We start from the raw sequence: 12,319 nt of genomic DNA on the forward strand, positions 1-12,319 counted from the left end.
ATGTACCAAACAGCTGGACAAGAGGTAATGTATCAAACAGCTGGGACACAGGGTAATGTAACAAACAGCTGGGACAGGGGGTAATGTAACAAACAGCTGGGACAGGGGGTAATGTAATAAACAGCTGGGACACAGGATAATGTAACAAACAGCTGGGACAGTGGGTAATGTAACTAACAGCTGGGACAAGGGGTAATGTAACAAACTGCTGGGACAGGGGTTAATGTAACAAACAGCTGGGACAGGGGGTTATGGAACAAACTGGTAGGACAGGGGGTAATATAACAAACATCTGGGACAGGGGGTAATGTAATAAAACAGCTGGGACAGGGGGTCATGTAATAAAACAGCTGGGACAGGGGGGTCATGTAACAAACAGCTGGGACAAGAGGTAATGTAACAAACAGCTGGGACACAGAGTAATGCAATAAACATCTGGGTCACAGGGTAATGTCACAAACGTCTGGTACACAGGGTAATGTAAAAGCAGCTGGGACAGGGGGTAATTTAACAAACAGCTGGGACACAGGGTAATGTAACAAACAGCTGGGACACAGGATAATGTAACAAACAGCTGGGACAGGGAGTAATGTAACAAACAGCTGGGACACAGTGTAATGTAACAAACAGCTGGGACAGGGGGTAATGTAACAAACAGCTGGGACGCAGCGTAATGTAACAAACATCTGGGACAGGGGGTAATGTAACAAACAGCTTGGATGGGGGTAATGTAACAAACAGCTGAGACACAGGATAATGTAACACAGCTGGGACAGGGGCTAATGTAACAAACAGCTGGCACACCGAGTAATGTAACAAACAGCTTGGAAACTGGGTAATGTATCAAACAGCTGGGACATGGGGTAATGTAACAAACAGCTGGGACAGGGGCTAATGTATCAAACAGGTGTGACAGGGGGTAATGTAACAAAGAACTGTGACAGAGTGTAATGTAACAGAGTAGACACAGGGTAATGGAAAAAACAGCTGGGACAGGGAGTAATGTAACAAACAGCTGGGACAGGGGGTCACAGGGTAATATAACAAACATCTGGGACACAGGGTCATGTAAAAGCAGCTGGGACAGGGGGCAATTTAACAAACAGCTGGGACACAGGGGAGTGTAACAAACAGCTGGGACGCAGTGTAATGTAACACACAGCTGGGACAGGGGGTAATGTAACAAACAGCTGGGACACAGGGTAATGTAACATACAGCTGGGACAGGGGCTAATCTATCAAACAGGTGTGACAGGGGGTAATGTAACAAAGAACTGTGACAGAGTGTAATGTAACAAACAGAGGAGACACAGGGTAATGGAAAAAACAGCTGGGACAGGGAGTAATGTAACAAACAGCTGGGACAGGGGGTAATGTAATAAACAGCTGGGACAGGGGGTCATGTACCAAACAGCTGGACAAGAGGTAATGTATCAAACAGCTGGGACACAGGGTAATGTAACAAACAGCTGGGACAGGGGGTAATGTAACAAACAGCTGGGACAGGGGGTAATGTAATAAACAGCTGGGACACAGGATAATGTAACAAACAGCTGGGACAGGGGCTAATGTATCAAACAGCTGTGACAGGGGGTAATGTAACAAACAGCTGGGTCACAGGGCAAGGTAAAAGCAGCTGGGATAGCGGGTAATTTAACAAACAACTGGTACGCATTGCAATGTAACAAACAGCTAGGACAGGGGGTAATGTAACAAACAGCTGGGACACAGGGTAATATTACAAACAGCTGGGACAGGGGCTAATGTAAAAAAACAGCTGGGACACAGGGTAATGCAACAAATAGCTGGGACAGTGGGTAATGTAACAAACTGCTGGGACAGGGGGTAATGTAACAAACAGCTGGGATGCAGTGTAATGTAACAAACAGCTGGGACAGTGGGTAATGTAACAAACAGCTGGGACAAGGGGTAATGTAACAAACTGCTGGGACAGGGGCTAATGTAACAAACAGCTGGGACAGGGGGTTATGGTACAAACTGGTAGGACAGGGGGTAATATAACAAACATCTGGGACAGGGGGTAATGTAATAAAACAGCTGAGACAGGGGGTAATGTAGCAAACAGCTGGGACAGGGGGTAATGTAACAAAAAGCTGGGAGAGGGGGTAATGCAACAAACAGCTGGGACTGTGGGTAATGTAACAAACAGCTGGGACAGGGGCTAATGTAACAAAAAGCTGGGACAGTGGGTAATGCAACAAGCAGCTGGGACGGAGGTAATGTATCAAACAGCTGGGACACAGGGTATGTAACATACAGCTGGGACAGGGGTAATGTAACAAACAGCTGGGACACAGGATAATGTAACAAACAGGTGGGACAGGGGCTAATCTATCAATCAGGTGTGACAGGGGGTAATGTAACAAAGAACTGTGACAGAGTGTAATGTAACAAACAGAGGAGACACAGGGTAATGGAAAAAACAGCTGGGACAGGGAGTAATGTAAAAACAGCTGGGACAGGGGGTAATATAACAAACACCTGGGACAGGGGGTAATGTAACAAACAGCTGGGACAGGGGGTAATGTAACAAACAGCTGGGACAGGGGGTTATGGAACAAACTGGTAGGACAGGGGGTAATATAACAAACATCTGGGACAGGGGGTAATGTAATAAAACAGCTGGGACAGGGGGTCATGTAACAAACAGCTGGGACAAGAGGTAATGTAACAAACAGCTGGGTCACAGGGTAATGTCACAAACGCCTGGTACACAGGGTAACGTAAAAGCAGCTGGGACAGGGGGTAATTTAACAAACAGCTGGGACACAGGGTAATGTAAACAAACAGCTGGGACACAGGATAATGTAACAAACAGCTGGGACAGGGGGTAATGTAACAAACAGCTGGGACACAGTGTAATGTAACAAACAGCTGGGACAGGGGGTAATGTAACAAACAGCTGGGACATAGGATAATGTAACACAGCTGGGACAGGGGCTAATGTAACAAACAGCTGGTATACAGAGTAATGTAACAAACTGCTGGGACACAGGGTAATGTAACAAACAGCTTTGAAATGGGGTAATGTAGCAAACAGCTGGGACGGGGGTAATGTAACAAAAAGCTGGGAGAGGGGGTAATGCAACAAACAGCTGGGACTGTGGGTAATGTAACAAACAGCTGGGACAGGGGCTAATGTAACAAAAAGCTGGGACAGTGGGTAATGCAACAAGCAGCTGGGACGGAGGTAATGTATCAAACAGCTAGGACACAGGGTAATGTAACATACAGCTGGGACAGGGGTAATGTAACAAACAGCTGGGACATGGGGTTATGTAACAAACAGCTGGGACACAGGATAATGTAACAAACAGGTGGGACAGGGGCTAATCTATCAATCAGGTGTGACAGGGGGTAATGTAACAAAGAACTGTGACAGAGTGTAATGTAACAAACAGCTGGGTCACAGGGTAATGTCACAAATGTCTGGTACACAGGGTAATGTAAAAGCAGCTGGGACAGGGGGTAATTTAACAAACAGCTGGGATGCAGTGTAATGTAACAAACAGCTGGGACAGTGGGTAATGTAACTAACAGCTGGGACAAGGGGTAATGTAACAAACTGCTGGGACAGGGGTTAATGTAACAAACAGCTGGGACAGGGGGTTATGGAACAAACTGGTAGGACAGGGGGTAATATAACAAACATCTGGGACAGGGGGTAATGTAATAAAACAGCTGGGACAGGGGGTCATGTAATAAAACAGCTGGGACAGGGGGGTCATGTAACAAACAGCTGGGACAAGAGGTAATGTAACAAACAGCTGGGACACAGAGTAATGCAATAAACATCTGGGTCACAGGGTAATGTCACAAACGTCTGGTACACAGGGTAATGTAAAAGCAGCTGGGACAGGGGGTAATTTAACAAACAGCTGGGACACAGGGTAATGTAACAAACAGCTGGGACACAGGATAATGTAACAAACAGCTGGGACAGGGAGTGATGTAACAAACAGCTGGGACACAGTGTAATGTAACAAACAGCTGGGACAGGGGGTAATGTAACAAACAGCTGGGACGCAGCGTAATGTAACAAACATCTGGGACAGGGGGTAATGTAACAAACAGCTTGGATGGGGGTAATGTAACAAACAACTGAGACACAGGATAATGTAACACAGCTGGGACAGGGGCTAATGTAACAAACAGCTGGCACACCGAGTAATGTAACAAACAGCTTGGAAACTGGGTAATGTATCAAACAGCTGGGACATGGGGTAATGTAACAAACAGCTGGGACAGGGGCTAATGTATCAAACAGGTGTGACAGGGGGTAATGTAACAAAGAACTGTGACAGAGTGTAATGTAACAGAGTAGACACAGGGTAATGGAAAAAACAGCTGGGACAGGGAGTAATGTAACAAACAGCTGGGACAGGGGGTAATGTAACAAACAGCTGGGTCACAGGGTAATATAACAAACATCTGGGACACAGGGTCATGTAAAAGCAGCTGGGACAGGGGGCAATTTAACAAACAGCTGGGACACAGGGGAGTGTAACAAACAGCTGGGATGCAGTGTAATGTAACACACAACTGGGACAGGGGGTAATGTAACAAACAGCTGGGACACAGGATAATGTAAGAAAGAGCTGGGACAGAGGCTAATGTAACAAACAGCTGGCACACAGAGTAATGTAACAAACAGCTGGGACACAGGGTAATGTAACATACAGCTGGGACAGGGGCTAATCTATCAAACAGGTGTGACAGGGGGTAATGTAACAAAGAACTGTGACAGAGTGTAATGTAACAAACAGAGGAGACACAGGGTAATGGAAAAAACAGCTGGGACAGGGAGTAATGTAACAAACAGCTGGGACAGGGGGTAATGTAATAAACAGCTGGGACAGGGGGTCATGTACCAAACAGCTGGACAAGAGGTAATGTATCAAACAGCTGGGACACAGGGTAATGTAACAAACAGCTGGGACAGGGGGTAATGTAACAAACAGCTGGGGCAGGGGCTAATGTATCAAACAGGTGTGACAGGGGGTAATGTAACAAAGAACTGTGACAGAGTGTAATGTAACAGAGTAGACACAGGGTAATGGAAAAAACAGCTGGGACAGGGAGTAATGTAACAAACAGCTGGGACAGGGGGTAATGTAACAAACAGCTGGGTCACAGGGTAATATAACAAACATCTGGGACACAGGGTCATGTAAAAGCAGCTGGGACAGGGGGCAATTTATCAAACAGCTGGGACACAGGGGAGTGTAACAAACAGCTGGGACGCAGTGTAATGTAACACACAGCTGGGACAGGGGGTAATGTAACAAACAGCTGGGACACAGGATAATGTAAGAAAGAGCTGGGACAGAGGCTAATGTAACAAACAGCTGGCACACAGAGTAATGTAACAAACAGCTGGGACACAGGGTAATGTAACAAACAGCTGGGACATGGGGTAATGTATCAAACAGCTGGAACAGGGGGTAATGTAACAAAGAACTGTGACAGAGGTTAATGTAACAAACAGCTGGGACACAGGGTAATGGAAAAAAACAGCTGGGATACGGAGTAATGTAACAAACAGCTGGGACAAGGGGTAATATAACAAACTGCTGGGACAGGGGCTAATGTAACAAAGAACTGTGACAGGGGGTAATGTAACAAAGAGCTGGGACAGGGGGTAATGTAACAAACAGCTGGGATGGGGGTAATGCAACAAACAGCTGGGACAGGGGGTAATGTAGCAAACAGCTGGGACAGCGGCTAATGTGACAAACGGCTAGGAGGAGGGTAATGTAACAAACAGCTGGGACACAGGGGAATGTAACAAACAGCTGGGACAGGGAGTAATGTAACAAACAGCTGGGACAGGGAGTAATGTAACAAACAGCTGGGACACAGGATAATGTAACAAACAGCTGGGACAGGGGCTAATGTATCAAACAGCTTGGACAGTGGGTAATGTGTCAAACAGCTGGGACAGGTGGTAATGTAACAAAGAACTGTGACAGGGGGTAATGTACCAAATAGCTGGGACAAGAGGTAATGTAACAAACAGCTGGGACACAGAGTAATGTAATAAACAGCTGGGTCACAGGGTAATGTAACACACATCTGGGTCACAGGGTAATGTCACAAACGTCTGGTACACAGGGTAATGTAAAAGCAGCTGGGACAGGGGGTAATTTAACAAACAGCTGGGACACAGGGTAATGTAACAAACAGCTGGGACACAGGGTAATGTAACAAACAGCTGGGACAGGGAGTAATGTAACAAACATCTGGGACACAGTGTAATGTAACAAACATCTGGGACACAGGGTAATGTAAAAGCAGCTGGGACAGGGTGTAATTTAACAAATAACTGGGACACAGGGGAATGTAACAAACAGCTGGGACAGGGAGTAATGTAACAAACAGCTGGGATAGGGGGTAATGTAACAAACAGCTGGGACGCAGTGTAATGTAACAAACAGCTGGGACACAGGGGAATGTAACAAACAGCTGGGACTGGGGGTAATGTAACAAACAGCTGGCATACAGTGTAATGTAACAAACTGGTGGGACACAGGGTAATGTAACAAACAGCTTTGAAATGGGGTAATGTAGCAAATAGCTGGGACACAGGGTAATGTAACAAACAGCTGGGACAGGGGGTAATGTAACAAACAGCTGGGACAGGGGCTAATGTAACAAACAGCTGGGACAGGGAGTAATGTAACAAACAGCTGGGACACAGGGTAATGTAACAAAGAGCTGGGACAGGGGGTAATGAAGCATCAGCTGGGATAGGGGGTAATGTGACAAAAAGCTGGGACAGGGGGTAATGTAACAAACAGCTGGGACTGTGGGTAATGTAACAAACAGCTGGGACAGGGGCTAATGTGACAAACGACTGGGAGGAGGGTAATGTCACAAACAGCTGGGACACAGGGTCATGTAAGAAACAACTGGGAGACTGGGTAATGCAACAAACAGCTGTGACACAGCGTAATGTAACAAACAGCTGTGACAGCGGGTAATGTAACAAACAGCTGGGACAGTGGTTAATGCACAAAGCAGCTGGGACGGAGGTAATGTATCAAACAGCTGGGACACACGGTAATGTAACAAACAGCTGGGACAAGAGGTAATGTAACAAACAGCTGGGACACAGAGTAATGTAATAAACAGCTGGGTCACAGGGTAATGTAACACACATCTGGGACACAGGGTAATGTAAAAGCAGCTGGGACAGGGGTAATTTAACAAACAACTGGGACACAGGGGAATGTAACAAACAGCTGGGACAGGGAGTAATGTAACAAAAAGCTGGGACGCAGTGTAATGTAACAAACAGCTGGGACAGGGGGTAATGTAACAAACAGCTGGGACACAGGATAATGTAACAAACAGCTGGGACAGGTGGTAATGTAACAAAGAACTGTGACAGGGGGTAATGTACCAAATAGCTGGGACAAGAGGTAATGTAACAAACAGCTGGGACACAGAGTAATGTAATAAACAGCTGGGTCACAGGGTAATGTAACACACATCTGGGTCACAGGGTAATGTCACAAACGTCTGGTACACAGGGTAATGTAAAAGCAGCTGGGACAGGGGGTAATTTAACAAACAGCTGGGACACAGGGTAATGTAACAAACAGCTGGGACACAGGGTAATGTAACAAACAGCTGGGACAGGGAGTAATGTAACAAACATCTGGGACACAGTGTAATGTAACAAACATCTGGGACACAGGGTAATGTAAAAGCAGCTGGGACAGGGTGTAATTTAACAAATAACTGGGACACAGGGGAATGTAACAAACAGCTGGGACAGGGAGTAATGTAACAAACAGCTGGGATAGGGGGTAATGTAACAAACAGCTGGGACGCAGTGTAATGTAACAAACAGCTGGGACACAGGGGAATGTAACAAACAGCTGGGACTGGGGGTAATGTAACAAACAGCTGGCATACAGTGTAATGTAACAAACTGGTGGGACACAGGGTAATGTAACAAACAGCTTTGAAATGGGGTAATGTAGCAAATAGCTGGGACACAGGGTAATGTAACAAACAGCTGGGACAGGGGGTAATGTAACAAACAGCTGGGACAGGGGCTAATGTAACAAACAGCTGGGACAGGGAGTAATGTAACAAACAGCTGGGACACAGGGTAATGTAACAAAGAGCTGGGACAGGGGGTAATGAAGCATCAGCTGGGATAGGGGGTAATGTGACAAAAAGCTGGGACAGGGGGTAATGTAACAAACAGCTGGGACTGTGGGTAATGTAACAAACAGCTGGGACAGGGGCTAATGTGACAAACGACTGGGAGGAGGGTAATGTCACAAACAGCTGGGACACAGGGTCATGTAAGAAACAACTGGGAGACTGGGTAATGCAACAAACAGCTGTGACACAGCGTAATGTAACAAACAGCTGTGACAGCGGGTAATGTAACAAACAGCTGGGACAGTGGTTAATGCACAAAGCAGCTGGGACGGAGGTAATGTATCAAACAGCTGGGACACACGGTAATGTAACAAACAGCTGGGACAAGAGGTAATGTAACAAACAGCTGGGACACAGAGTAATGTAATAAACAGCTGGGTCACAGGGTAATGTAACACACATCTGGGACACAGGGTAATGTAAAAGCAGCTGGGACAGGGGTAATTTAACAAACAACTGGGACACAGGGGAATGTAACAAACAGCTGGGACAGGGAGTAATGTAACAAAAAGCTGGGACGCAGTGTAATGTAACAAACAGCTGGGACAGGGGGTAATGTAACAAACAGCTGGGACACAGGATAATGTAACAAACAGCTGGGACAGGGGCTAATGTATCAAACAGCTTGGACAGTGGGTAATGTGTCAAACAGCTGGGACAGGGGGTAATGTAACAAAGAACTGTGACAGGGCAATGTAACAAACAGCTGGGACAGGCGCCAAAGTAAAAAAACAGCTGGGACACAGGGTAATGCAACAAACAGCTGGGACAGGGCGTAATGTAACAAACTGCTGGGACAGGGGGTAATGTAACAAACAGCTGGGATGCAGGGTAATGTAACAAAGAGCTGGGACAGGGGGTAATGTAGCAAACAGCTGGGACACAGGATAATGTAACAAACAGCTGGAACAGGGGCTAATGTATCAAACAGCTTGGACAGTGGGTAATGTAACAAAGAACTGTGACAGGGTAATATAACAAACAGCTGGGACAGGGGCTAATGTAAAAAAAACAGCTGGGACACAGGGTAATGTAACACACATCTGGGACACAGGGTAATGTAAAAGCAGCTGGGACACAGGGGAATGTAACAAACAGCTGGGAAACGGAGTAATGTAACAAACAGCTGGGACAGGGGCCAATGTTACAAACAGCTGGGATAGGGGCTAATGTTACAAACAGCTGGGAAAGGGAGTAATGTAACAAACAGCTGGGACAGGGGCCAATGTTACACACAGCTGGGACACAGGGTAATGTAACAAACATCTGGGACAAAGGGTAATGTAAAAGCAGCTGGGACACAGGGGAATGTAACAAACAGCTGGGAAACGGAGTAATGTAACAAACAGCTGGGACAGGGGCCAATGTTACAAACAGCTGGGATAGGGGCTAATGTTACAAACAGCTGGGACAGGGAGTAATGTAACAAACAGCTGGGACACAGGATAATGTAACAAACAGCTGGGACAGGGGGTAATATAACAAACATCTGGGACAGGGGGTAATGTAACAAACATCTGGGACAGGGGGTAATGTAACAAACAGCTGGGACAGGGGGTAATGTAACAAACAGCTGGGACAGGGGGTAATGTAACAAACAGCTGGGACAAGGGCTAATGTTGCAAACATCTGGGACAGGGGGTAATGTAACAAACAGCTGGGACACAGGGTAATGTAACAAACAGCTGGGACAGGGGCTAATGTGACAAACGACTGGGAGGAGGGTAATGTAACAAACAGCTGGGACACAGGGTCATGTAAGAAACAGCTGGGAGACTGGGTAATGCAACAAACAGCTGTGACACAGCGGTAATGTAACAAACAGCTGTGACAGCGGGTCATGTAACAAACAGCTGGGACAGTGGGTAATGCAACAAGCAGCTGGGACGGAGGTAATGTATCAAACAGCTGGGACACAGGGTAATGTAACAAAAAGCTGGGACAGGGGTTAATGTAACAAACAGCTGGGACAGGGGGTAATGACACAAACGACTGGGAGGAGGGTAATGTAACAAACAGCTGGGACACAGGGTCATGTAAGAAACAGCTGGGAGACTGGGTAATGCAACAAACAGCTGTGACACAGCGTAATGTAACAAACAGCTGTGACAGCGGGTAATGTAACAAACAGCTGGGACAGTGGGTAATGCAACAAGCAGCTGGGACGGAGGTAATGTATCAAACAGCTGGGACACAGGGTAATGTAACAAACATCTGGGACACAGGGTAATGTAAAAGCATGACAAACTGCAGATTTGATTGTCTTCACTGCAAGGTCCAGAATGACAGCATGTGAAAGGGACATGTACCACCATTTGTCCATGGTACACAGTGAACGGGACACCACATTCATGAATGAACGAAGGATCACCGCAGGGAGGTGTCAGTAAATCACAGCGTGTCACCAAGCGACTGATCTGATGATAGCAATAATGATATTCTCCTGTTGTTGTGAAAAAGGGAATATGGTTTTGCAGAATGGATTTTGTTTGAAGAGCGGGCCCTTTCACACCCTGTAGCCCACATGTGAGTTATAGGTGAATCCATCAGCTCTGGAGTGGATTCAATTGCAGTCAAGTGCAAACGTTACCAAGATGGAGAGTGTGTTCGACACAACGACATCGATCCGATCATTGGTGAAAGGGTTAAACATCTTATCCCCACGGCGCAGCAGATCGTGCTTCAGGAGATAGCCGCTCTGGCCATTGAACTCAAACAGCGAAGTGTTCAACTGCATGGGGAGGTCTGAAGGGAAGTAAGAGAAGAGGATCATCAGATCTTAGTCACAGAATGGCTCCTGGGGGTCTAACACATTGAACATGGGAGTCTCTGGGTTAGTCAACATATTAACTGATGGAACACAGACAGAATCAATATCAGAGGTTCCTGTATCAGGCCCAGGGTCGGTATCAGAGGCCCAGGGTCGGTATCAGAGGCCCAGGGTCGGTATCAGAGGCCCAGGGTCGGTATCAGAGGCCCAGGGTCGGTATCAGAGGCCCAGGGTCGGTATCAGAGGCCCAGGGTCGGTATCAGAGGCCCAGGGTCGGTATCAGAGGCCCAGGGTCGGTATCAGAGGCCCAGGGTCGGTATCAGAGGCCCAGGGTCGGTATCAGAGGCCCAGGGTCGGTATCAGAGGCCCAGGGTCAGTATGAAGACCCATGTTTGCACCAAGTTGTATAAATGTACAGGGAGTGAGATGAGCTAAGTATCAATGCAACCATTGAAATGTCAGTCACCATGCTGCTGATATCTCCCGGTTAGGTGATGTTCTCTTAAATGCTAACGTCCTGCCTCTGGGCTTTCCGGATTGAACTTGTGATGCACCCTAGTCCCCACAGACCCGACCTCCTCAGGTATATTGATAATGTGATGAAAATACATGGACTAATCTTACTGTGTCAATTTAATCGACCAATGTGCAAACTTTCTCGCATTAATCCTCTTGTTACTCGCAAATTCGTTAACCCTCTTCTTAATCTCGCACTAATTTTAAATTAATCCTTTTGTTAATCTCTAAAATATATCAATCTATTGCTACCTCTATTTAATCCATTGTCGTGATATTTTGGTCAGTCTCATTCCCCAAATTAATCTCTCCTGCTCCCTCAGTAATCGCTCATTAATACCTTTCATTAATCTTTAGTTAACAGTTTTGTTCATCACCATCCTTTTGCTAATAATACCTCTCTCACTAATCTCTTTTGTTAATCACTTTCCTCCGATTAATCTCTAATTAACTGGCTCGTTAACCTACAACCTCTCATTAATTTATTTATCTCTCTCATTAATCCACTCAGTTTTATTAATTTCTAATTAAATAATTAATTCTCCAGCCCTACAACCTTCCGAGATCTCTGTGCTCCTCCAACTCTGGCCTCTTGCGTAACCCCAATTTCCATCGCCCCGCCATTGGCGGCCGTGCCTTCAGCAACCGAGGGCCTAAACTCTGGAACTCCCTCCCTAAACCTCTCCGCCTCTCTTTCCTCCTTGAAGACGCTCCTTAAAAGCGACCTCTTTGACCAAGCATTCGCTCACCAGTCCCAATATCTCCTTATGGGGCTCGGTTAGGTTTTGTCTGCTAAAGCTCCTGCGAAGCGCCTTGCGACGTTTTCCTACG

The 12,319-nt window shown here is 46.5% G+C and overlaps 1 protein-coding gene across 1 annotated transcript in view; it reads right to left on the bottom strand.

Annotated features, from left to right (window-relative positions):
- The window catches only part of LOC139262701 (1-phosphatidylinositol 4,5-bisphosphate phosphodiesterase beta-2-like), a 398,767-nt gene that overhangs the window by 300,876 nt on the left and 85,572 nt on the right, over window positions 1-12,319 (bottom strand). The window contains exon 19 of the mRNA XM_070877853.1: window positions 10,793-10,947. Within this exon, the coding sequence (XP_070733954.1) occupies window positions 10,793-10,947 (155 nt within the window). The remainder of the gene's footprint in view (window positions 1-10,792; window positions 10,948-12,319) is intronic.

The sequence above is a fragment of the Pristiophorus japonicus genome, chromosome 4 (genome assembly GCF_044704955.1).
Source record: "Pristiophorus japonicus isolate sPriJap1 chromosome 4, sPriJap1.hap1, whole genome shotgun sequence".
Lineage (NCBI taxonomy): Eukaryota > Metazoa > Chordata > Chondrichthyes > Pristiophoridae > Pristiophorus > Pristiophorus japonicus.